The following is a 27,773-nucleotide window of genomic DNA, read 5'->3' on the forward strand; positions in this document are numbered from 1 at the left end:
TCCCCTGGAGAAGGGAAAGGCTACCCACTCTATTCTGGCCTGGAGGATTCCATGGACTATATAGTCCATGCTGCTGCTAAGTCGCTTCAGTCATGTCCGACTCTGTGCGACCCCATAGACGGCAGCTTACCAGGCTCCCCCATCCCTGGGATTCTCCAGGCAAGAACACTGGAGTGGGTTGCCATTTCCTTCTCCAATGCATGAAAATAAAAGGTGAAATCGAAGTCACTCAGTCGTGTCCGACTCTCAGACCCATGGACTGCAGTCTATCAGGCTCCTCCATCCATTGATTTTCCAGGCAAGAGCACTGGAGTGGGGTGCCATTACCTTCTCTGTAGGGTCGCATAAAGTCAGACACGACTGAGGGACTTTCACTTTCAGCCAAATGATCAGGGCAATGGAATGTTAATCAAATTGTCTCCTGTTCAAGCTTAGAAGCTCACCAGACTTCTCCAGTCAGACTTTCCCAGAAAGAGTGATGCTGTACTCGTTAATAAGTTCAAAACAGTATATTAATCAACTAGATTAATTTAAACTAATTTAATCCTTGTCTGTTCACTTACCACTATAGGATCAATGTTTATTCAGCTATTGATTCTTGTGAGAGCTCTGCTATTAAGAACTGCAGACCCTTTATAAACTCTGTAACATCTAATTTATAAAAGAGAACCAAACTGATCATTCATTCATCCATTCTTATTCCCATATGGAAAATAAGGCCTATTTTCATCTTCAAGGCCATTTTAAAGACTGGAAAGAAAAAGAAAAATGAAGCCTCGGGAAGATGATCAGGAATCCACCTAAAAGCATAGATGTTTATGCCTAAAAGAGACCTTGGAGACTCATGCAGCACCTGCCACATTCCTGCCCTCCTTTACAAAGGAAGAAATGTGAGTTAAGAAAGATGTAACCATGACCTGGTCCAGTTCTCAAATTACACTGACCTACATATTTCAGTGAGTCCACTGTATTGATTTGGGGGGGGGGGATCAGAACACGAGGAGGCTTAATCAATCAGTATGGGGAATTATTATCAGATACCACCAGTTGTCCTCAGCTGTACCTTTGTTTGATGGTAGAGATACCCTCAAGCACTTTAGCTTGTTTGTTAAACAAACAAGCAAACCAGAAACTAGAGTTTCTACACATCTTCCATACTTGGGATCATCACTGTAACAGGAGGGGCTATACCAAAGCCCTTCAACGAAAGGAAGAACAGTGAGGATTCATTTGCAGGTTGTCAGTCAGACCTACGGCTTAGGCAGCCTCTTCTCTAGAGCAAGGTGTGAGCATCTAGGCTTCTTCGGTGTATCTTCTGTTGCTTAGCTGTGTCTCCACTAAGGGTGTATACCCTTTTCGAAGTCGTCTATATTGAAGGAAAAGAAGCAATGCAAAAAGGACAACCAAAACCACGAGCATCCCCGTAACCACTGAGAGCACTGTGGTCCAATCTGGAGTTTCTTCAACTGAAATTAAAGCAGAAGAAAAGAGTCTTACAACTGGGGTTTTCATCAGCTGAACACTCTTAGAAAAGGGAAGAATAAACCAGTGTGTCTTTTACGTGTGCTTTTGTTGATAAAGCAAAACTACACTGACTGGAATAAAATTTTTCTCCTTCCTTACGAACTATTTATCATATCCATAACTTTTTTTTGTGGAAGTGGAAAATGACATTCCATTGTTTGAATATAGCTTATTGTATTTTAAAAATTCCTTACGATAAATACTTATACAGAATAAACCCTCCAAGGAAGTATATAACTACTTTTGTGAGTTAGAAACTCATTTGTAAAAGTGCATGCTAAAATGGTATCTGGAGAACTGCAAAATATACAACAGCCAGGTCTAGAAATTCTGCTGTTGTTTCTACCTTTTTTATGGAGTGATCAGTGAGTAAGACGGATGAGACTGGAGATTATAACAGGGGTCATTCAAGAGAGAGAGTAGAAGAAATTTGGACCCATTTAAATAGTTGTGAATAAAATCAGGATCATTACATGATAAATGCAATCCTCTATTCAAACATATTTTTATAAGCACTTTTCCAAAATATTAATGGATTTCACTTCCAATGTATTTATGCCTATTTGTCATTTTCTTAAAAATTATTCTTGGGCAGTTGTTCTTAAAATCAGTTTTTCTGAAGTGGGTTCTTGTTCTGTACTCTACACTTCTCTAAATGTAAGACTGTCCTTCTAGTCCTTTCTCTCCAGTCCCACAGAGGACCCTGACTCATCCTGATGGGGTTTCTCCAAAAGGATTTTAATTTGTCTTTTCCTGCAACAATTGCCATCCTCATCTTCTTAAAACACAGGTTTTTATTCCGTCATTTCTTTGTTCAGGAGCCAAAAATGATTGCCTTTTGTTATTGTCCAAACTCTTCTGCCTAGCTTTTTTAAAAAATTACTTCTTTTTTTTTAAATTGCGGGAAAACATATATGACATATATTTTATCACCTTAACCATTTTTAAGTTCTGTGACATTAAATACATTCACATTGTTGACATTCATCACCACTATTCATCCATAGAACTTTTTTCCCTGCAAAACTGAAATAAATAATTCTCTAGTCTTCCATCCCTTCCCACTCTCTAGCAACAAGCAACCACTCTTTCTGTCTCTATGAATCTGACTACTATAGGTGCCCCATATAGTGGAATCATATAGGTTTTATCCTTTTGTGATTGGTTTATTTAACTTAGCATGTCTTCAAGATTCACCCATGTTACAGCATGTGTCAGGACTTCCTTCCTTTTTAAGGCTGAATAATATTCCATTGTGTGTATGGACCATATTTTATCTGTTGTTATTTTGCTTATCTATCAGTGGGTACTTGGGTTGCTCCCATCTTTTAAAAAAATTATTTATTTTTAATTGGAGGATAACTGCTTTACAATAGTGTGTTGATTTCTGCCACACATCAATATGAATAAGCCATAGGCACACATATGTCCCCTCCCTCTTATATCTCCCTCTTATTGCTTCCACCTTTTGCCTTTTGTGAATAATGCTGCTATGAATAGAGGTGTACAAATATCTGCTGGAGTACTTGCTTACAATTCTCTGGGGTCTATGCCCAGAAGCAGAATTGTTAGATTGCATGGTAATTCTGTGTTTAATTTTTTGAGGAGCTACCGTATTGTTTTTCACAGAGCCTATGCTAACATTCCCACCAGCAATGCATGAGGATTCCATTTTCTCCACATTCCCATCAACACTTGTTATTTTCTGCTTTCTTGGTAGCAGCCATCCTAATGGGTATAAAGTGGGATCTTATTATGGTTTCTGCCCAACTTTTACAGTTCCTGATAACCAGGCATTCTCTCAGATCCAGCCTTAATTCACAGTTAATTACTCAAGCCTTTCACTGCAGCCAGGTTTTCTTCTCATGGTCCTCTATATGGACTACATGTGTCTGTCATAGTCCTGTTCCCTGCCTGTCTTCAATCTAAAATGCCCCTTTCTTTCCCCCAACCTACCTAAAACTACCATCTCTTTTTTAAAAAACCTTTTTTCTTTTTTTGACCACATAGCACAGCATGTGGGATCTTAGTTCCCGTCCAGAGATTGAATCTGAGTCCCCTGCATTGGAAGACGTGGACTCAACCACTGGACACCCAGGGAAGTCCCTCCATCTCTTTAATCCAGTTCAGGACCCAGCTCCTTTCCCAAATCCCTCTCTCCCTTCTTCAATCTTGGGTTATAGTTATGTCGCCTCGGAGAGGATGTAAATTTTTGTCAAACCAATAAAAGAATGTGATTTGTATCTTCTAATGAGTTAGTGCATTCTGGGCATATTTAGACTCTGGGGTTATATCTGTTAATTGACTGATGTCAGAGGCCGTGGAAGCATGGTCAGAAGCACATGCCAAACTTTCTGACTATTATTATGTTCAATCCCAGAGAAATGAGAAAAGTTTCAAAGAGACCTTCTTACCTCAGCTGCCTAAAGAAGAGAAACTTCAAATCAGTAAAGAGAACAAGCTGCAGTAGATGTAGAACTGGAAGGGAAAACAGAGGGCAGAGTCCAGGGTCTGAAGGTTTTGAAAGTTGAGAGAGAAGGGGGCGGGGAGGGAGTAAGACACAGAGGGAGAGAGAGAGATGTGACCTCAGAAATGGTCTTGATTACTTTGCAGGCTGAGATTTAGAGAAGACGAAATAGCCATTAATGGGAAAATGCCACCAGCACATAGGCTGTGTGTTTTTCAGCTTCTTGACAAATTAAGAGATATTTTTTTTGACTGTTTTACCTTTCCTTTATCAACCTGTCCGAAGGTTCTTTAAATGGCACATGGAGCTATACTGGGGTCTGGACAAATTTGAAAAAAAAAAAAGTATGCCCCTACATTTATCAAAATATCTTTCTGTATTTTGAACCAAGTAGAAAAGCTAATAAAAAATCTACAACTTAAAAACAAGACTTCAGGACTTCCCTGGTGGTACAGTGATTAGGAATCCACCTGCTAACGCAGGGGACATGGGTTCGATACCTGGTCTGGGAAGATTCCACATGCCTGTGCAACTACGCCCATGCACCACGATTACTGAGCCCGTACTCTGGACGCAACATGCCATATCTCCAGAGTGCTACAACTACCGAAGCTCACGTACCGAGAGACTGTGCTCTACAACAAGAGAAGCCACCGCAGTGAGAAGCCTGAACACCGCATCCAAGAGCGGTCATCGCTCACTGCAACTAGAGAAGCCTTCACACAGCAACAAAGACCCAGCACAGCCAAAAATAAATCAGTAAAATTATTTTTTTTAAAGAATAAAAACATGATTTCAAAAAATTCATTTAAAAAAGTGTACCCATGAAGTCCCACACAGCCCAGTCTACTGGCAGGTCATTGTCATCTTTAGAAACCCACCAGGCAGGGGTGGTGTGGGTTAACTGGGAAAAAAAATACATGGCCTACTTACAAACTAACACAGAGGTATAAAACAAACAACAGCCTGGCTTTAAAATTTTGATACTGTATTCAACATGGATTTTTTTTTTGGCATTAATTTGGGTTTTTGATAATATTGCATTATATAATTACTTAGCTCAATTACTGAATTTTTGGCTTCCCTTTGAACTTTGTGCCTGAGGCAAGTGCTGCATTTGCCTCACCTTAAACCCAGCTTTGTCTTTAAGTAAAGATCTCTAAGAGGTCCTGCTAGTCGCCATCCATCTGTGGCTACTGCATTTTGATTTTATTGGTTAGGCATTTCAAACCATGACTGGTTTTCAATTGTCAGATCAGGTGCAGTTGTAGATACTTGCCCTAAAACAAGTTCTCTTAACAACTTTCAATTTTCTAAAACAAGAGTCATCCAACAGTCCCTTTTCTGATGTTTAATTGGTAGTTTAAAGGCTCATTTTGTAACTATACATACTCTAAAAAATTGCCAATAAACTTATCTAGATCTGAGCACTTCAATTTAAGGTCTTGATTTAGAAGAAAAAAGAAAGGAAAAAAGAAAAGAAAGCCTCTTTAGAAGATTAATGAATCAGTCATTTAGAAGTTGCATTAGTTACCTGGCAGATCAATGGCATAACTGTAGCCAAGTTGGTCTGCGGTTAAAAAGAGTTCCTCATTAGTCACCGGAGGGAAGAAAGGAACCATGTTATACATCCGATTGTGACCAATAGGTGCCAGCTCCCGAGGCCAGGCATCCACAGGCGGATTGAATCTTTTCATCCACTCGTCAAAAATGGCATCAGTGAAGGAATGAAGGACCTTCAAGACAGTTGAACACAGTGTTAACACTGATGGATGTGTGTTCAGTCACTAAGTCATGTCTGACTCTTTTGTGACCCCATGGCCTGTAGCCTGCCAGGCTCCTCTGTCCATGGGATTTCCCAGGCAACAATACTGGAGTGGGTTGCCATTTCCTTCTCCAGGGGATCTTCCTGACCCAGGAATACAACCAGTGTCTCCTGCCATAGCAGACGTATTTTTCACCACTGTGTCACTCGGGAAGCCCTGCCAATATTGATGAGTCTGTTCTAATCAGACCAATCTAATTGGAACTTTCTCTAAAATGAAATGAAGTTGGTTTTTCTTGACATCAGGAACTTCTTGATGACATACTCACTGGCAAGTTCCCCTGGAGAAGGGAATGGCAACCCACTCCAGTATTCTTGTCTGGAAAATTCCATGGACAGAGGAGCCTGGCAGACTATAGTCCATGGGGGCAGAGTTGGACATGACTCAGGACTAACACTTTGCTTTTCACTTTCAAGGCTGTATGGCATATCACTCCATAAACCCCTTTGTTAAGTGAACAAAGTAAGGTTCATGTTGCAGATGCAGCACTGGTTTAAGAATATTTGAGGCCTTCAACAAATTCATGTTAATTATTACATTCAGAAAAAAAGGCAAGTATGATCAGATATATAGTGCAGCCAATATTCAGATGCTTTGCTTTTAACAAGGAAGAAAGGAGACATTGTGTTTACCAAGAGTATAATACAAATGGATAATTAAAAGAAAGAAAACATCCAAAACGGGTCTTCAAATTTCTCCCACCCTTCTATGTGCTCACTATATAAGCCTCTTATTTGAATTCTCAGTGTTAGGCCAGCAAAAGAAAAGTCTAAAAACGTTGTGCATAGTGCTGTTTTATTTTCTCAAGAAAGCTGTCAAAGTCCTTTTCAAAGACAGCAGTTATTACGTGTTTTAAAATATTAACAGCAAAATTTCACATTTATAGTCCTGATTTTGCAATAGGACACAAACATGAGTGTTCAGCCCAGGCCGTTAGAGGTCCTCTTTCACTCCTAGAAGTTCAGGGAGCCCAGGGACTCCGTCTGATTTTCCTTCCCTCTTTGTCTGCAGCGTCTGTCAGTCACTCCAGGGCTTGTCACACAGGGGAAAGGAGATACTTACTTCAGTAAACGCAGGTTAAATGAATTCATTTATCCGCCCACCAGTATAGTACTGGTGAAGTTATACTACCACTTATTTGTTCATCAATTTTCCATAATGAGACTCCTAACCCCTAAAAGTCAGAGATAAGGTCTTTTCACCTTTGGAGTTTTAGGCTTAGTCTAAAACTTGGACAGAGTCGATGTTTAATAAGTTTCTGTTGGCTGACGACAGTGCCATGCAAAGTACTTTTATATTTTGTACAACTCGTCCAAGGGCTTCCCTAGTGACTCAGATGGCAACAAATCCATCTGCAACACAGGAGACCGGGGTTCAATCCCTGGGTTGGGAAGATCCCCTGGAGCAGGGCTTGGCAACCCACTCCAGTATTCTTGCCATAAAGAAGTCTGATCATTGAAGAACTGATGCTTTCAAACAGTGGTGCTGGAGAAGCCTTTTGAGAGTCTCTTGGACAACAAGAGGTCAAACCAATCAATCTTAAGGAAACCAACCCTGAATATTCACTGAAATGACTGATGCTGAAGCTGAAGCTCCAATCCTTCAGCCACCTGGTGTGAAGAGCCGACTCACTGGAAAAGACTCTGAAGTTGGAAAAGATTGAGGGCAGGAGGAGAAGAGGGTGACAGAGGGTGAGATGGTTGGATGGCATCGTCGACTCAATGGACACGAGTTTGAGCAAACTCCAGGAGAGAGTGAAGGAGAGGGAAGCCTGGCGTGCTAGAGTCCATGGGCTCACACAGAGTCGGGCACGACTGAGCAGTTAACAATTTCACTTTCTGGTTTGTACTACTGCTGCTTTTTAGTAGATAATAGTTTCAGATTTTACCCGAGGTTCCTTGTAGCTTTCTACCTGAATTGTCTCACGTGTCTACATTCACGATAGTGAAAAGAATCAAGTGATTTACTGAAAGGATTTTTTTTCCTGAATGGATTTTTAAAGTTCATGGCAAGTATGAAATGAAAATATCTCCTGCCATATTAATAAACAAGACATGTCACAACCATCAGCGATTTCTGGCCTCCGAATGGGCATGAGGGCTCCTGAAACTGCTGCCACACACCACCCCCGTGGTGATTGCTGAGGAGCTGGGAGAATCCAGGAAGCAATATGAACAAGGAAACAAGATTGGCCCCAGATAGTTGAGGCACATATGAAAGGAATGAATTCAATGAGCCCAGAGGCTTACACCTTCACATGCACAGAATGCTAAATTCCTTAACTTGATACCTGATCTTTGATGTTAAGACTGCCTGTTCCCTTTGTTGCAAACTTGTATATAGCAGGACTTCCCCTCCTGCCTTCTTAGAGCGGTTTTCTCAGAGCCACTGAGATGCTGTCTCCCGGACTCGGAGTCCTAAACATTCCCGCCAAATAAAGTAACTCTCTACTTTTAGGTTGTGACTGTATTTTTTGGTCAATGCAAGATACATGTTAAAAACCAAAACATCAAATTGTAAGACCTGGGCTTTCACAGAGAGAAAATATTTTTTGAGTTCTGAAATCTTGTCTTTGAGTCACAGAATTTAAGCCCCGAGGGAATAAAAGGCATCAAGCTTATCAAATGAACAACAGCTTTGAAGGAACACATGATAATTCGAGAGATCATGTCTCTCACAAATAGAGTTCAAGAGAAGTTCCTCTTTGAGAAGGGGCATTAACCCTGGAAAAGGAGCTGAGCGTTAGCTGTTGGTGTAGGTCTCTGAAAACAATATCACGTGTGGTAAAATCCTGGGAGCTCCACATAAGGTTAGAAGTTTCCCAGAGAGAGCTCCATGTTCCAGGTCTGGCCTCGGGAGCCTGCCTCAAGTGTGGAGCCTGAGCAATAGATGTTCAATGTCTATGAGTAGCAAGCACTATTGATTGCTTGCCCAATAGCGTTTCTCCTCTTCTTTCTCGGTAACTTCTTTGGTGTTTGTGGTGAAGCAATGTGCCAAGTTATCCATGAGATTTAGCTGGAAATCACTGGATAGGACTTCTAGAAAATCTTGTTAAAGATGGTTTCCTAACCTAAAAAGGGGCCCCTTTCCCCTCTCCATTCCTCCTCACTGCTTCCTGGAACATGGGTGTGATGGCTGAAGCTGCAGCAGCTATCTTAGCAGCCCGCAAGCAAAGCTAAGAAAAGAAGCCACGCACCAAGGATGGTTAAGCAGAAAGACAGAAGGAGTTGATGATGACTATGGAGATACTATACCAAGGCTGAACCACCTGCCACCGGAGTTCTTTTACATAAAGAGAAAAATAAACCTCTCTATTTGTTGCTTAGACTTCTGTAATTTTGGTTTTCTATTTTAAGCAGTTGAACCAAGTGCTAACTGATACACAGAAAAAGGCATGTATCAGAATGTACTTTCTAAGAAAGGCCGCACAATATCTCTTAAACTTTTAGAAACCATCTGAGTTGAAGTCAGAGATCAAACTGTGATTTTTAAAAAAAAGAGATAAGAGAATCTCAGGGCAGAGAAAGATGTAGAGTCAATGCTCTAAGAGGCAAATAACTGGGTGAAAACACCAGAATTCACCAGGTGTGGAAGGGTAAACAATTAGGGAGGGGATGAGACTCTAAAGAAATTCATAATTTGGAGGGAAAGAACAGGGGAAGAGTAATAAGGAGAAGATTATAGGTCTCAGATGAACCGTTAAACATTATCCAATAAAAGCTCTAATAGGAACTACATACAGATGAACCAATTTATAGAATGTAGTTTAAAAAAAAAAAGGCCAGCATATGCCAAGGAGATGCAAAATAGGCAAGAGACCAAGTGCTGTGAGCAACAATGTATCCAGAGGCTAGAAAGAAAAGCAGGGCAACAGGGAGACTAGGTATTTTTGATAAACTTGTGACCATTGTTCCTAAATGAAATAACCTGAATTGCTTTTGATAAACCAGTGGTATTTTTGTTGAAAAGTGTTGGTCGCTCAGTCATCTCTGACTCTTGTGACCCAAAGAGCTACAGACCGCCAGGGTCCTCTGTCTGTGGGATTTCCCAGCCATTCCCTTTTCTAGGGGATCTTTCCAACCCAGGGATCGAACCCAGGTCTTCTACACTGCAGGTGGATTCTTTACCATCTGAGCCAACAGGGAAGCCCCATCTTTGTTGAACACAGGTTGAAAATAAGCTACTATCTCTGTAAACATAATTCGAGGGCATAAATAAAAGCAAAAGCAAAGTAAAAGTAAACTGCTGTTGCCTTATATCTGCTATAGAGATTTATACTTATATTTTAGCATTAATAATTGAGTGCCTCAGAAATGAGGTTACAAATTTTGGTACACAAACTTAGCCTATCTTATTCCAACAAAGTAAACATAGGTATAGGAAGGAAAAAATAATGCTAAATTTCAACTTGCAAAGCAGTATTGAAGAAAATGTGATTACATGGGCTTTCAAGGTAAAAAAATTTTAATGCAACCTTGCAGAAGAAAGCAATTGATCGACAAATACTGTGCTTAGAGGCATAAAGAAACTTAATAAAGTACTGGGAAAACATGCATATCTTTCTCAAGATCACTGGAGGATAAAGTTACTAACAACCTTCTCTTGTCATTGTTGTCATTTAGTCGCTAAGTTGTGTCCAACTCTTTTGCGACTCCATAGATTGTACCCTATCAGCCTCCTCTGTCCGTAGGATTCCACAGGCAAGAATACTGGAGAGGGTTGCCATTTCTCCAGGAGATCTTGCCAACTCAGGGATCGAACTTGTGTTTCCTGTATTGGCAGGCAGATTCTTTACCTCTGAGCCACCTAGGAATCCAACCTTCACTTAGGGGACTGAAAATTCAGATTGTTGCCACGTGGAATCTCTGACATAAGAAGAGTATTTGTGCCTACAGCAAGATTGCTATGGAATATTTATTTATTCTTGCTTTCTTCTATCAAGGATTTGAAGCATGGTATAGCCAAGATGTTGGTTTTATATACCTAAAGAAGCCATATGTAATAGGCTTGAAATAGTTACATAACACTCAATTTCTACTTAGCTGACTACTAAGCTCTCCCACTGGAGAAGGCAATGGCACCCCACTCCAGTACTCTTGCCTGGAAAATCCCATGGGCGGAGGAGCCTGGTAGACTGCAGTCCATGGGGTCGCTAAGAGTCAGACACGACTGAGTGACTTCCCTTTCACTTTTCACTTTCATGCATTGGAGAAGGAAATGGCAACCCACTCGAGTGTTCTTGCCTGGAGAATCCCAGGGACGGGGGAGCCTGGTGGGCTGCCGTCTATGGGGTCGCACAGAGTCAGACACAACTGAAGTGACTTAGCTTAGCTTAAGCTCTCCCACAGGGAGATGAGTACTCCATAGGCAGCACATTTAGTGAGAGACAAGAAACCACCAGAGAAAATGGGCATTTGAATAACAATAGAGTCTCCCGGGCAGTGCTAAGCCCAGATGGTGTTTCTCCTTTTACTATAATTTTCTTTCCCTCTCCTTTTCTACCCACTCTCTCATTGCATCCTGAGCAGACAGAATGGAAGGTATTTTTTCAGGCAGTTTGGAAGAGTTACTGAAGGAAAGCACCCTTTCTGCATAGCTTTGTATGATAGCATTGTATACAAAATACACATATGTATACATATAATTATACCATATACATTGTATACAAGATATAATAATATGCATATAAAAGAAATAGCAAGAGCATTAGGAATTCAACTGCGATATCCCTGAGAAAGAAAGCTTGTAGTTTAAACATTAAATTTTGAACAGATGCAAACAGAGGACTACAGGAGAGTTCTGCTGTTAATATGTCCTTTAAAAGATGTGACTAGTTTGGGATACATCATAGGCAAACAATACGGATTGAAAAGAGAAGACCAGGGTGATGTTAGAAGAGATTCTAGATAGGAACTGAGATACTCCCAGGCCATTTGAGGTTAAGGAGCCTCCAAAGCTCTAAGAGAGGAACTCCAATCAATGCTAGAACCATCTTAGATATGTACATATATTATGGTTTGCCATTATATTACTTAATTCATCAATGTGCTGAGTTGCTCAGTCATGTCCAACTCTTTGCAACCCCATGGACTATAGCCCACCAGCCTCCTCCATCCATGGGATTCTCCAGGCAAGAATATTGGAGTGGGTTGCCATTTCCTTCTTCACAATTCATCAATAATGAAGTGTATACAGTTCATCTCTTAGGTTTAATTCTTCTGTGTAGACTATGTGTTTATCCTTATAAAATTTAGACTTGAAAAGAACCCTTTCAGCTTCATTTAACCATTTAGCATGTGCAAGTTAAAGATCAAAACATCCCTACAAACTATTATTTATAAAATAAGCTACAAGGATATACTGTAAAACACAGGGACTATAGCTAATGTTTTTAAATAACTCTAAGTGTAGTATAATCCTTAAAAATTGTGAATCAGGGCTTCCCTGATGGTACAGTGGTTACAACTCTGAGCTTCCAATGCAGGGGGCACAGGTTTGATCCCTGGTCAGGGAACTAAGATCCTACAAGCCACATGGTGCAGCCCCCCAAAAATAAATAAATAATTATTAAAATAAAGTAAAATTATATTAAAAAGAAACCCACTTCTGTATAATTTTTAAAAATTTAATTAGGAATCACCAAATTGTATACTTGTAACATACAATATTGTACATCAAGTATACTTCAATAAAGAAAATAAATAAGAGTATATCATGATAGAATGTGTGATATACACTTCAGTCAAGAGTATTTCTTGTACTTAATTAAATATTATTATAGCTTTTCAATTGTTAAGAAAAATAAAATCACCCCCTGCTCAGAACTGAGCCTATGGAAACCCTGACATCCTGGAAGATCCTGCCCCAAGGAGGTGGCCAGCCACCCTTGCTGGTACCTCAGCTCTTGCAAAATTCACCAAGATGGTAGGAATTAGCAGCTGTCTATTTCAGGTATTTAAAAACACATAGATTCAATAAAATAAATGTGACATTTTAAAAACATGAATCCTTACTCATGATAAAACCAATGCCCTATCTTTCCAAAAGTCAAGCAAAATCATTTAGACCTGCCTCTTCACCAATTAGTGTTAATTCCCTGGTGGCTCAGAGGGTAAAGCGTCTGCCTGCAACGCAGGTAGACCTGGGTTCCATCCCTGGGTCGGGAAGATCCTCTGGAGAAGGAAATGGCACCCCACTCCAGTACCTTTGCCCAGAAAATCCCATGGGCGGAGGAGCCCGGTAGGCTACAGTCCATGGGGTCACAAAGAGTCGGACACGACTGAGCGACTTCACTTTCACTTTCTTTCCCATCAACATGATCTGACAGGACAAAATGTCCTCAGTGGTCATGAAAGCAATTGTGAAGGGATCAAGGGAAGAACTGTCTAAACAGACAAAAGGCAAAATTGCAGCTGGAATACTCAACATGGGGAAATTTTTGAGTAGAAAACTTTTCTTATAATCTCTTCTCAGCCACTTACATAGGGTGTTGTACTCCCCTTAGCCTCTCTGAACTTTATTGTCCCCATATTCACCACACACAGTTTTGTGAAGTTAAAAATTATGTTTACATGGCATCTAGTGACACAGTAATAAGTGCTCAATAATCTGATATTCTCCTCACAAGTTTACTGCATATCAACCGAGTACTAACCACTAACTAACCTACATACCTAACCACTGATGCAGAGGTTGGATGTGGTATTAGTTATAATGTGAGCTTCCCTTAAGCTAGTGAACCCTAGAAAACACAGTAAAATTTTAAGATTCTTTTTATATCGACCATTTTTTAAATCTTCATTGAGTTTGTTACAATATTCTGTTTTACGTTCTGGATTTTTGGGTCTGAGGCATGTGAGATCTTAGCTCCCCAACAGGGATGGAACACATACCCCCTGCATTGGAAGGCTAAGTCTTAACCACTGGACTGCCAGGGAAGTCCCCTAAGAACACATTTTTATATGAACAGAGTATTAGGTTTCCAAGAAAAATAAAATATTTAAAGAGGATGTTTTATATGTTGCTAACTTTGGGGGCTTCCCTCATAGGTCAGTTGGTAAAGAATCCGCCTGCAATGCAGGAGACCCCAGTTCGATTCCTGGGTCAGGAAGAGCCCCTGGAGAAGGGATAGGCTACCCACTCCAGTATTCTTGGGCTTCCCTTGTGGCTCAGCTGGTAAAGAAACCTCCTGCAATGTGGGAAATCTGGGTGTGATCCCTGGGTTGGGAAGATCCCTTGGAGAGGGGAAAGGCTACCCACTCCAGTATTCTGGCCTGGAGAATTCCATGGACTGTATAGTCCATGGGTTTGCAAAGAGTTAGACACGGCTGAGCCACTTTCACTTCACTACATAGAGAACAAAGCATTTCACTATTTCTCTTGAAAGTGAAAGTGAAAGTCGCTCAGTTGTGTCTGACTCTTTGCAACCCCATGGACTGCAGCTTGCCAGGCTCCTCTGTCCATGGACTTCTCCAGGCCAGAATACTGGAGTGGGTACCTGTTCCCTTCTCCAAGCGATCTTCCCAACTCAGGGATAGAACCCAGGTCTCCCGTACTACAGGTGGATTCTTTACCACCTGAGCCACCAGGGAAGTCCTAATTCTCTTAAGAACCTTTCATTTTTTTTTCTCTTCCCAGAACTCATTATCCTATGTGAATAGACAGACCACAGAAAAGAAAATGCAAAAGATTCCTTAAATATGTGAAAAGATGCTGAACTTCATTTAGAAGAAAAGAAATGAAAATGAAACTCACTGAAATATTTTCACCTATCAATTGGCAAAAATGGAAAAGGTGATAATATACCAGACTAATGAGAGAGAGTGGAGGAGCTGTCCCTCTGCTACATAGCTGGGTAGAGGGAAAAAATCATTCAACCTTCCACAGGGCAATTTGGCAATATCTACCAAATTTCAAATGCATTTATTTCACTTTTCAGCCAGTAATTCTCTCGCTTATCCTATATGTTCATTTATTGCTGAATTGTTCATAAACCAAAAGATGAGAAACCACCTAAACATCCATCAGTAGGAGACCAATTTGGCAGTGAGTTCATGCTAGAGATGGAGAAGGAAATGGCAACCCACTCCAGTATTCTTGCCTGGAGAATCCCATGGACGGAGGAGCCTGGTAGGCTACAGTCCACTGTGTCGCAAAGAGTCGGACACGACTGAGCGACTTCACTTTCACTTTCACTTCATGCTAGAGAATACCATACGTGTGTGCTCAGTCATGCCCAAGTTATTTGTGAACCTATGGACTGTAGTTTGCCAGGCTCCACTGTCCATGGAATTTTCTTGGCAAGAATACTAGAATGGGTTGCCTTTTCCTCCTCCAGGGGATCTTCCCGACCTAAGAATGGAACCCCTGTCTCCTGCATTACAGGCAAATTCTTTATCACTGAGCCACTTGGAAAGCCCACAGAACACCATGCAACCTTTTAAAAGAAAAGTGTTTAAAATAAGTAAAACAAATAAAGAGTAAAAGTCACAGAAGTGTCTATAGTATGCCTTCATTTGGATAAAGAAATATATAAAGAAATATATAATGTTCTTGTATATTTATAAATTATATCTGGAAGAATAAATAAAAATGAGAATGGATAGCTGGGAGCTGGTATTGATAAAGGGATTTCATTTTATGCCTTTTTCATTTGAACCTGTTATGTGCATTATATGTTATAAAGTTTTTAAATTAAAAAATTTAGGAAACTACATAACATTCAGAAAATATGTGCATTATATTGGCTACTGTCAAATATATATGAATATGAAAGGAAATAAGCAAGAATATTAAAATGGAATTATAGGCACTTTAAAATATTTTTGCCAATATATCTGCAATTATAAATTATTAAAAATCATTAAATGGTTAAAAATTTTTATTTTATTTTTTAACTTTACATAATTGTATTAGTTTTGCCAAATATCAAAATGAATCCGCCACAGGTATACATGTGTTCCCTATCCTGAACCCTCCTCCCTCCTCCCTCCCCATTCCATCCCTCTGGGTCGTCCCAGTGCACCAGCCCCAAGCATCCAGTATCGTGCATCGAACCTGGACTGGCAACTCGTTTCATACATGATATTTTACATGTTTCAATGCCATTCTCCCAAATCTTCCCACCCTCTCCCTCTCCAACAGAGTCCATAAGACTGTTCTATACATCAGTGTCTCTTTTGCTGTCTCGTACACAGGGTTATTGTTACCATCTTTCTAAATTCCATATATATGCGTTAGTATACTGTATTGGTGTTTTTCTTTCTGGCTTACTTCACTCTGTATAATAGGCCCCAGTTTCATCCACCTCATTAGAACTGATTCAAATGTATTCTTTTTAATGGCGGAGTAATACTCCATTGTGTATATGTACCACTGCTTTCTTATCCATTCATCTGCTGATGGACTCTAGGTTGCTTCCATGTCCTGGCTATTATAAACAGTGCTGCGATGAACATTGGGGTACACGTGTCTCTTTCCCTTCTGGTTTCCTCAGTGTGTATGCCCAGCAGTGGGATTGCTGGATCATAAGGCAGTTCTATTTCCAGTTTTTTAAGGAATCTCCACACTGTTCTCCATAGTAATTGACATAATACAACATTATTTTCAATGCTCAAGGTATTTGTCTAATTACAACTTTTCTTTTTAAAAAAGATAAATAAAGTAGATCCATTTTTAAGTGTTCTTGAGGGGATAAAAACAAGGCCCTATATACTTTTTAAAAATTTTTCAACTAACTCATAATAATTCAGAAATATTTATACTCGCTATTGTGACCTATTAATTTTATTGCAGTTTAGGAAAATAGAGTCAGACAAGATCTTACAGGCTTAACTTGGTGTAGTCCATTAGATCTTCGTTTTTAGAAACTCATTTTTGGGAATTCCCTGGTGGTCCAGTGGGTAGGACTCTGAAATTCCACTGCAGGGGGCACGAGTTGGATCTCTGGCTGGGGAACTAAGATCCTGCAAGATGCACAGCATGGCCGAAATACAACAGAAAAAACTCATTTTCTCTTTTCTTGCTTTATATTCTTAAATTTGTCTCTTATCCAAATGATTGTCATTATTAAGAAATATAAATAAATAGGATTTACTGTATAGCATAGGAAACTATTTTCAACATCTTGTAATAATCTAATAACCTATAATGGAAAGAATCTTAAAAAGAATATATATATACATATACACACATATTGTATTAGTTTCAGGTGTAAAGTGATTCAGTTACATATATAATATACACAAAGTGAAAATGAAAGTCTCTCAGTCGTGTCTGACTCTTTGCGACCCCGTGGACTATACAGTCCATGGAATTTTCCAGGCAAGAATACAGAAGTGGGCAGCCTTTCCCTTCTCCAGGAGATCTTCCCAGCCCATAGATTGAACCCAGGTCTCCCGCATTGCAGGTGAATTCTTTACCAGCTGAACCACAAGGAAGCCCGTAATATATACAATAATATATGTAAATAAATCAACAGACTGAGGCGACTTAGCAGCAGCAACAGCAGCTCAATAAAAAAAGAAATAAATATGAATGGTAATAAGGCTGCTGGTATGTCTTAATTCCATTTAGAATTTTAACGTAAAAGGTGAAGAACAGACACATGAGCTATTCAGTAATTATTAACTGTGCTGCTGCTGCTAAGTCACCTCAGTCGTGTCTGACTCTGTGCAACCCCATAGACAGCAGCCCACCAGGCTCCCCCGTCCCTGGGATTCTCCAGGCAAGAACACTCGAGTGGGTTGCCATTTCCTTCTCCAATGCATGAAAGTGAAAAGTGAAAGGGAAGTCGCTCAGTCGTGTCCAACTCTTTGCGACCCCATGGACTGCAGCCTACCAGGCTCCTCCATCCATGGGATTTTCCAGGCAAGAGTACTGGAGTGGGTTGCCATTGCCTTCTCCAATTATTAACTGTGCAACCTATTAATCTCCCCACCAAGAATTAAAACTTGCTGAATGTACCTTTTCTAAGAGGATAACATCCAAATACATCATTAAGAATATTTTCTTTAGGAATTGGGCACAAAGTCACTAATCCTCTAACATAGTTTCTTTCATGGCAGTTAACTATTTAACTTTGCAGTCTATTGGTTTCCCTCCTTTTTTTCTTTTCTAGGTTATACCCAAATTTGGTATTGAAAACAGAACTATTTAGCATTCTTGTGACCTAATCTTACTTTCCATGATAAATGTGTGCATTTCCTTCAATTACCTTAAAATTAGAATTTCAGAGATTGGTTCAGAGTATTTCCTGCATTTTAACATCACACCTTCTCATACTCATTTCGATCAAATACAAATGTGTGTTTCTCTTGCTTGAAGAGATTTCACAAAAAACAAATTTAATAAATGTCATATGCAATATGTTTGCATAAATTTGAATTCCAGAAGCCATAACTCTGTAAACTTAAATGCTTTCACCTGGCTCTCAATATTGTTGAAGCTGAATTGGCTTCAACATGAAACTCTTTGTCAATAGCCTAAAGTAATTGTGAGTTCTGGAACTGGTGCCAAAACATTACTCCTTCTGTGCCTTCAAAGAAAGGCTGTGGCTTTTTGTCTATTTATATGCACACAACTTATACCAAGGAAAACAAATTTTTAAATATTAAAGGTATTAAAAGTAATGAAGACAAGGATGATAAAACATCTTGTGTCTTTCAACTAATGTAAGTCACAGAATCCCACATCCACAAAATCATAATGTGGGCTTCCAGCTAGAGCAGGAAGAGAAAGATGACTAAAGAGATATCTGTACTACACAGAAGACACTGATCCCTTCCAGCCAGGGTTGACAAACTAAAACCTGCTGGGTAAACAGGGCTCACTATTCTTGTAAATAAAGTTTTATTAGAACACCACACTTGTAGGCAGATAGGAGACAGATGGTCTGAAAGGAAAGAACCAAATATAGCTTTTTGACATAAAAAACACCATTTTAAGCCTATGCCATTTTGCCATCTAGGCCTGGCCACAGTGTTTGCCCTTGAACAAGCCTCAGTAATGAGGATTTTAAATGAACAAAAAACCAAATTGACTGTTACCAGACAAGATAAGTAACAATAGCAAAGGTAACAAATCAGTTGTAAAGACTCTCCGTTCTGTTTTAATATTAAAGATTAGCCTCAAGCACTTTCTTGAGCTGTTCTGAAGAATCTAAACCCTCTTCTGAAAGCCCTCATCCACTAGATGAGTGGAGCCTAGGAGATGATGATGTTAACCTTTTCTCACTTGAAACTTAAGCTGGGACTAAAGCCAAGTCCAACTAAAGCTTGGACTCTGTCAATCTTTGCTCCAATTCTATGCTGAATCCCGGGTGGTTCAGCTGGTAAAGAATCTGCCTGCAATGCGGGAGACCTGGGTTTGATCCCTAGGTTGGTTGGGAAGATCCCCTGGAGAAGGTAAAGGCTACCCACTCCAGTATTCTGGCTTGTATAGTCCATGGGGTCACAAAGAGTCAGACTCGACTGAGCGACTTTCACTTCAGTTCACTTTATGCTGAATTCTCCTATGCACAAGTCCCTTCATGAATATTCATGTACCCTTAGCTTAAAACGTCCCCAGTTTTGCTATTCCTCCAGGAGACGCTGCTTTGGGAAAGACCCCAAATGTTCTCCTTACTTGCTATAAGTAATAAATCCTTCCTTCTCCCAATTGATCTTTGGCTTGGCTGTGTTTTCTGGCTAAACATCCACCAAGAGATGATCCCAGTTTTGGGTAACACACTCACTTGTTCATGATTGTCTATGGCTCCTTTCCTGCTACAGCGGCAAGGCTGCACACCTACAACAGAGACCATCTTGTCTGCAAAGCCTAAAACATGTGCTATCTGGTCATTGACAGAAAAATGTTGTCAAACCCTGCAGATTAGTAGGGTTTCCTCAAAATACTGCTGCTGAGTCATGTCCCACTGTCTGACACCCCACTGAGGTGGGACTGTGGCCCATCAGGCTCCTCTGACCATGGGATTCTCCAGGCAAGAATATTGGAATTGGTTGCCATTTCCTGCCCTAGGGGATCTTTCCAATCCAGGGATCAAATCCATGTCTCCTGCATTACAGATGGATTCTTTACTGACTGAGCCACCAGAGAAGCCCACTTAGTGGGTTTCCTCAAAATAAGGAGATAAGATTTGGCAATCCTTGAAACTTAGGACCAAAAATCAAATTACTAGCCATCACCACTCTTACCTTTGGTAGGAGTGAAAGGTTTGGGTTTAACCTTCAATTTGTCAGAGGACTGCTATTCACATAATATTTTGGAGTACTGTGTAAAGAGTACTGTAATATTCTCCCTTATTAATAAGGGTTGTTATGTACAAATTAAAAATGTATGTTTTAATAAAAATTTAGAGATGTATTATATTGATAAATAGCTAGATAGCAAAGAAGGTAGACATGGAAATATTTGGCATTGCTGATGGCTGAAATGATAGCCTGAAAGTGATGTGAGATATCAAATTAGAACCAATGAACAAGGCAGGCATCTTACAGAAGAGCAAAGATGACAATGGAGGATTTACAGATAACCCCTCACCTTATTAGAAGTGGGGACCAATAGTCCACATTTCTGATCCTCTGATGGCAAGAGCAGCAGCTCATTTTCAGTCAGTCCTTTGCGAAGTGAAGGGGGCCAGGACCAAACACTAAACAGAATTTTGGACGTCAGGTAGGTAGGCATCATGCCAGGGTCATGGCATATGCACAGTCCTTCTAGTCCATCACGTACCTTCAACACTGCTCATTCTACCAATGAAAAATCCTTCCTCTTCATGCTCATGTTAAGTTATGATATAATTTATAACCTTATTAGGGTTTCCCAGGTGGCACTAGTGGTAAAGAACCAACCTGTCAATGCAGGAGATGTAAGAGATGTGGGTTTGATCTCTGGATTGGGAAAATCCCCTGGAGGAGGGCCTGGCAAACCACTCCAGTAATCTTGCCTGGAGAATCCCATGGACAGAGGAAACCAGCAGGCTATAGTCCACTGGGTTGCAAAGAGTTGGACACAACTAAAGCGGCTTAGCACACATGCACGAATAATCTTATTATGTTAATTTATGAATCCACCTCTGAACTGTAAACTCCCATACAGTTCAGTTCAGTTCAGTCGCTCAGTCGTATCTGACTCTTTGCGACCCCATGAAACAGCACGCCAGGCCTCCGTGTCCATCACCAACTCCCGGAGTTCACCCAGACTCACGTCCATCGAGTCAGTAATGCCATTCAGCCATCTCATCCTCTGTCATCCCCTTCTCCTCCTGCCCCCAATCCCTCCCAGCATCAGAGTCTTTTCCAATGAGTCAACTCCTCACATGAGGTGGCCAAAGTACTGGAGTTTCAGCTTTAGCATCATTCCTTCCAAAGAAATCCCAGGGCTGATCTCCTTCAGAATGGACTGGTTGGATCTCCTTGCAGTCCAAGGGACTCTCAAGAGTCTTCTCCAACACCACAGTTCAAAAGCATCAATTCTTCGGCGCTCAGCCTTCTTCACAGTCCAACTCTCACATCCATACATGACCACAGGAAAATCCATAGCCTTGACTAGACGAACCTTTGTTGGCAAAGTAATGTTTCTGCTTTTGAATGTGCTATCTAGGTTGGTCATAACTTTCCTTCCAAGGAATAAGCGTCTTTTAATTTCATGGCTGCAGTCACCATCTGCAGTGATTTTGGAGCCCCCCAAAATAAAGTCAACCACTGTTTCCACTGTTTCCCCATCTATTTCCCATGAAGTGATGGGACCAGATGCCATGATCTTCGTTTTCTGAATGTTGAATTTTAAGCCAACTTTTTCACTCTCCACTTTCACTTTCAACAAGAGGCTTTTGAGTTCCTCTTCACTTTCTGCCATAAGGGTGGTGTCATCTGAATATCTGAGGTTATTGATATTTCTCCCGGCAATCTTGATTCCAGCTTGTGTTTCTTCCAGTTCAGCGTTTCTCATGATGTACTCTGCATAGAAGTTAAATAAACAGGGTGACAATATACAGCCTTGATGTACTCCTTTTCCTATTTGGAACCAGTCTGTTGTTCCATGTCCAGTTCTAACTGTTGCTTCCTGGCTTGCGTACAGATTTCTCAAGAGGCAGATCAGGTGGTCTGGTATTCCCATCTCTTTCAGAATTTTTCACAGTTTATTGTGATCCACACAGTCAAAGGCTTTGGCATACTCAATAAAGCAGAAATAGATGTTTTTCTGGAACTCTCTTGCTTTTTCTATGATCCAGCGAATGTTGGCAATTTGATCTCTGGTTCCTCTGCCTTTTCTAAAACCAGCTTGAACATCAGGAAGTTCACGGTTCACATCTTGCTGAAGCCTGGCTTGGAGAATTTTGAGCATTACTTAACTAGCATGTGAGATGAGTGCAATTGTGCGGTAGTTTGAGCATTCTTTGGCATTGCCTTTCTTTGGGATTGGAATGAAAACTGACCTCTTCAAGTCCTGTGGCCACTGCTGAGTTTTCCAAATTTGCTGGCATATTGAGTGCAGCACTTTCACAGCATCATCTTTCAGGATTGGAAATAGCTCACCTGGAATTCCATCACCTCCACTAGCTTTGTTTATAGTGATGCTTTCTAAGGCCCACTTGACTTCACATTCCAGGATGTCTGGCTCTAGGTCAGTGATCACACCATCGTGATTATCTGGGTCATGAAGACCTTTTTTGTTCAGTTCTATGTATTCTTGCCATCTATTCTTAATATCTTCTGCTTCTGTTAGGTCCATACCATTTCTGTCCTTTATCGAGCCCATCTTTGCATGAAATGTTCCCTTGGTATCTCTAATTTTCTTGAAGAGATCTCTAGTCTTTCTCATTCTGTTGTTTTCCTCTATTTCTTTGCATTGATTGCTGAGGAAGGCTTTCTTATCTCTTTGCTATTCTTTGGAACTCTGCATTCAGATGCTTATATCTTTCCATTTCTCCTTTGCTTTTTGCTTCTCTTCTTTTCACAGCTATTTGTAAGGCCTCCCCACACAGCCATTTTGCTTTTTTGCATTTCTTTTCCATGGGGATGGTCTTGATCCCTGTCTCCTATACAATGTCACGAACCTCATTCCATAGTTCATCAGGCACTCTATCTATCAGATCTAGGCCCTTAAATCTATTTCTCACTCCCACTGTATGATCATAAGTAATTTGATTTAGGTCATACCTGAATGGTCTAGTGGTTTTCCCTACTTTCTTCAATTTAAGTCTGAATTTGGCAATAAGGAGTTCATGATCTGAGCCACAGTCAGCTCCTGGTCTTGTTTTTGCTGACTGTATAGAGCTTCTCCATCTTTGGCTGCAAAGAATATAATCAATCTGATTTTGGTGTTGACCATCTGGTGATGTTCATGTGTAGCGTCTTCTCTTGTGTTGTTGGAAGAGGGTGTTTGTTATGACCAGTGCATTTCCTTGGCAAAACTCTATTAAGTCTTTGCCCTGCTTCATTCCGTATTCCAAGGCCAAATTTGCCTATTACTCCAGGTGTTTCTTAACTTCCTACTTTTGCATTCCAGTCCCCTATAATGAAAAGGACATCTTTTTTGGGTGTTAGTTCTAAAAGGTCTTGTAGGTCTTCATAGAACCATTCAACTTCAGCTTCTTCAGCCTTACTGGTTGGGGCATAGGCTTGGATTACTGTGATATTGAATGGTTTGCCTTGGAAATGAACAGAGATCATTCTGTCGTTTTTGAGATTGCATCCAAGTGCTACATTTCCGACTCTTTTGTTGACCATGATGGCTACTCCATTTCTTCTGAGGGATTCCTGCCCGCAGTAGTAGATATAATGGACATCTGAGTTAAATTCACCCATTCCAGTCCATTTGAGTTCGCTGATTCCTAGAATGTCGACATTCACTCTTGCCATCTCTTGTTTGACCTCTTCCAATTTGCCTTGATTCATGGACCTGACATTCCAGGTTCCTATGCAATATTGCTCTTTAGAGCATCAGACCTTGCTTCTATCACCAGTCACATCCACAGCTGGGTATTCTTTTTGCTTTGGCTCCGCCCCTTCATTCCTTCTGGAGTTATTTCTCCACTGATCTCCAGTAGCATATTGGGCACCTACTGACCTGGGGAGTTCCTCTTTCAGTATCCTATCATTTTGCCTTTTCATACTATTCATAGGGTTCTCAAGGCAAGAATACTGAAGTGGTTTGCCATTCCCTTCTCCAGTGGACCACATTCTGTCAGATCTCTCCACCATGACCCACCCATCATGGGTTGCCCACAGGCATGGCTTAGTTTCATTGAGTTAGACAAGGCTGTGGTCCTAGTGTGATTAGATTGACTAGTTTTCTGTGAGTATGGTTTCAGTGTGTCTGCCCTCTGATGCCCTCTTGCAACACCTACCGTCTTACTTGGGTTTCTCTTACCTTGGGCGTGGGGTATCTCTTCATGGCTGCTCCAGCAAAGGGCAGCCACTGATCTTTACCTTGGACGAGGGGTATCTCCTCACTGCCTCCCTTCCTGACCTTCAACGTGGGATAGCTCCTCTAGGCCCTCCTGCACCCGTGCAGCCATGGCTCCTTGGACATGGGGTTGGTCCTCCCGGCCACCGCCCCTGGCCTCTGGTGTGGGGGTGTGGGGTAGCTCCTCCTGCCTGCCGCCCCGGGCATGGGGTAGTTCCTCCCTGCTGCAGCCCCTGACCTCAGACACAGGGTAGCTCCTCTCAGCCGTTCCTGCGCCATCGCAGTCTAGCACTCTCGGCCTCTGCCCCTGACCTCAGACGTGGGGTAACTCCTCTTGGCCACCGCCCTTCGGGCATGGGGTCCTCCCAGCTTCTGCCCCTGACCTCGGATGTGGGGTAGCTCCTCTCGGCCGCCTGAGCTTAGTGTGCCGGTCGCAGCCGCCCATACTCCCATCCAGGGTCATCCCAAAGCTAACCAACCATCTCTAAAGCACAGCTGAGGGGACTTCAAACACTTTCTAACCACCCGTATGGTATAGACTAAAATTAATTGACATATGCATACATCCTATTGTTCACACAGAAAATAAAACACACACCAAACCTTAATCTTGTTGAAAAGCAAATAAATCCAATCCATTATCTAGAACATTTTTCATCCGATCTGAGTCTTTGAACATACCACAAAAACAGGATCATTGGCAGCAGAATGTGGCAAAGCGCTTGTCCCATTCAGGAAGGAATGAACCAGATTATGAAAACTCATCACTTGAGAGTCCAGGGTCCCATCTGCTTTGCCAAACCCTTCCAGGGCATTCCTAAGAGAAATCAGTATTTCAGCAACTAGAGTCATAAACTGACAAAGAAAGCTCTCTTTTTGTTTCCAGCCTAGGTAATAGTCTTTTAATTTCAGATTGTGTAGGGAAATGGGACCAATGCAGGAGACATTGAGACATGGGTTTGATTTCTGGGTCAGGAAGATCCCCCGGAGAAGGAAATTGCAACCCACTCCAGTATTACTTGCCTGGGAAATTCCATGAACAGAGGAGCCTGGCAGGCTACAGTCCATGGAGTGACAAAGAGTTGGACACAATTGAGCAACACAAGGGGCTCAGAGTTGAACAGTTACTGTAAGGTTTAGTCATGAAAACCATGAATCTATCTGCATTCCTTTCTGGATCTTCAAAGATGCTTGTTAAAATCTTATTTATAGGGACTTTCCTGATGGTCCAATGGCTAAGACTTCATGCTCCCAATGCAGGGGGGCCTGGGTTCAATTCCTGATCATGGAGCTAGATCCCACATGCTGAAACTAAGACCCAGTGCAACCAAATAAACCATAAACAAAATTTTTTAAAAATCTTACTTACAGCCACACATAGTGGTTTAGTCACTAAATCGTGTCTGATTCTTGCGACCCCATAGGCTGTAACCTGCCAGGCTCCTCTGTCCATGGGATTCTCCAGGCAAGAATACTGGAGTGGGTTGCCATTTCCGTTTCCAGGGTATCTTCCCAGCCCAGGAATCAAACCTGGTCTCCTGCCGTGAAGGCAGATTCTTTACCAACTGAGCTATAAGGGAAGCCCATAGCCATTTCTCACAATTTTTACATAATTATTTATTCTTACAAAATTATTTCTCATAATTCTTACAATCTTTTTAGAGGGAGAAAATTATTAGTTGGCCTTTAAATTTCAAGTATCCTAATGTCGTTGCTGTGCTGAAATCTGAGTAGCATTTGGTCTGTATGCATGTGCTCATTCATTCAGTCGTGTCCAACTCTTTGTGACCCCACGGACTATCATCTACCAGGCTCCTCTGTCCGTGGGGACTCCCCAGGCAAGAATACTGGAGTGGATTGCCATTTCCTTCTCCAGGGGATCTCCCCAACTCAGGTACCAAACCTGAATCTCTTGTCTCGTGGATTGGCAGGCAGATTCTTTACTCCTCTAAGATCTCAGAACCAAACATTAAGGTCTATGGCTGATATTTCATAAACGCAGAAAAGAATAAGAAAGAACACAAGAAAATATTTTTAAAATACTCTATGTAATTGGTGAGGTACTGTGGTTCTGAAGACTGTACTTATATGTGTATAGAAATTAGAAATGCAAAAAGGTGGTTTTGAATAGCTGAGCTAGAAGATATAAAAACTAAGCTCTTAATGATAGTGAGGGACAGGGGAGCCTGGCATGCTGCAGTTCATGGGGTCAAAAAGAGTCAGACACAACTAAGCCACTAAATAACAATTAATGATAGGTAACACTATGCCTTGCTACCCTCTTACAAAGTGCTTCCCTATTACTGAGCTTTGATGTCTCCCAACATCTAGCTTTCTTTCCCATTCATTACAACTACAAGCATGGAAATCTAAAAAGGACAGTAAAATATAGACATCAGAGCACCAACCTGAAGCTGAGGGTAGAGTTCTGGAAGAAAGGAGGACTGTCAAACTTCTTGAGAGACAGGCAATTTTGTATGTCTTTTAAAGTTGGCAATTTCTCACTGTTTCTTCCCACTTGATTTCTTTTCAACAAACCTTCATAGGTTCCATTACACAAGGTGACTCGGCGGTTGTAGTCATTCAAGCTAAAATGTGTAAGGAGGTTAGAAATATTACCTGTTAGTTCATGGATAGTATCATAACTTTGAGCCCAACAAACCAATCAAGGTCATAGTTGGGGTAAAACTTTACTATAGTTACCTTACAAGGGTCAAACATATGTGGTAAAAGAACTGCTTCCAAAAGCAATTATGGATGAAGGAATTTTGAAAACATAGATGCATGAAATATGAATCAACACATAAATAACGAGGAAAATTACTATTCCATTGGAAAGACAGTAAGACGGCTTACTAGGCAAGATGGTGACTCCTATCATACGTGCATTTGAATCTGGAGTAACTGAAGAGAGACCAGGGTAGACTGTATTAACGCTGAGCTAAGCCAGTTTGATCTGATAAATTCAAGCATCCAGCACACATGCGCTTCCCTGGTGGCTCAGCTGGTAAAGAATCTGCCTGCAATGTGGGAGACCTGGGTTCGGTCCCTGGGTTGGAAAGATTCCCTGGAGAAAGGAAAGGCTACCCACTCCAGTATTCTGGCCTGGAGAATTCCATGGTCTGTATAGTCCTTGGGGTCGCAAAGAGTCAGACAAGACTGAGAGACTTTGACTAAGCCAGTTTGGCAGAAATGAAGCTAGGAAAGCATTCCAGGCAAACTGAAGACAAATGGAGGTGGTCAGAGTCAAAACAGATGATACTATATGGAGGAGAGGAATTAGGAGAAATGCCGTGTTAGAAAATGTTCTAAGGTCGGGATGGTTACTTGGCAAACATGGAGGCTGAGAAGGTGGGCCCCAACCTTTCTGGCACCAGGGACGGATTTCGGGGAAGACAATGTTTCCACAGACTGGGGTCGGGGGTGGGGGTGGGGGGATGGTTTCAGAATGATTCAAGCACATTATATTTTTGTGCACTTTATTCCTATTATTATTACATCAACTCCACCTCAGACCATCAGGCATTAGATCCCAGAAGCTGGGGACC

At 41.1% G+C, this 27,773-nt stretch overlaps 1 protein-coding gene across 1 annotated transcript in view; it reads right to left on the reverse strand.

Annotated features, from left to right (window-relative positions):
• Positions 1-953: 953 nt before the first annotated feature.
• DCT (dopachrome tautomerase) overlaps positions 954-27,773 on the reverse strand; it is a 39,968-nt gene continuing 13,148 nt past the window's right edge. Inside the window, exons 5-8 of the mRNA XM_055541869.1 lie at positions 26,634-26,813; positions 24,907-25,042; positions 5,526-5,727; positions 954-1,499 (exon numbers count right to left, since the gene is read on the reverse strand). Of these exons, the coding sequence (XP_055397844.1) occupies positions 1,294-1,499; positions 5,526-5,727; positions 24,907-25,042; positions 26,634-26,813 (724 nt within the window). The 3' untranslated portion in view covers positions 954-1,293. The remainder of the gene's footprint in view (positions 1,500-5,525; positions 5,728-24,906; positions 25,043-26,633; positions 26,814-27,773) is intronic.

The sequence above is a fragment of the Bubalus kerabau genome, chromosome 12, assembly GCF_029407905.1.
Source record: "Bubalus kerabau isolate K-KA32 ecotype Philippines breed swamp buffalo chromosome 12, PCC_UOA_SB_1v2, whole genome shotgun sequence".
In the NCBI taxonomy this organism is placed as follows: domain Eukaryota; kingdom Metazoa; phylum Chordata; class Mammalia; order Artiodactyla; family Bovidae; genus Bubalus; species Bubalus kerabau.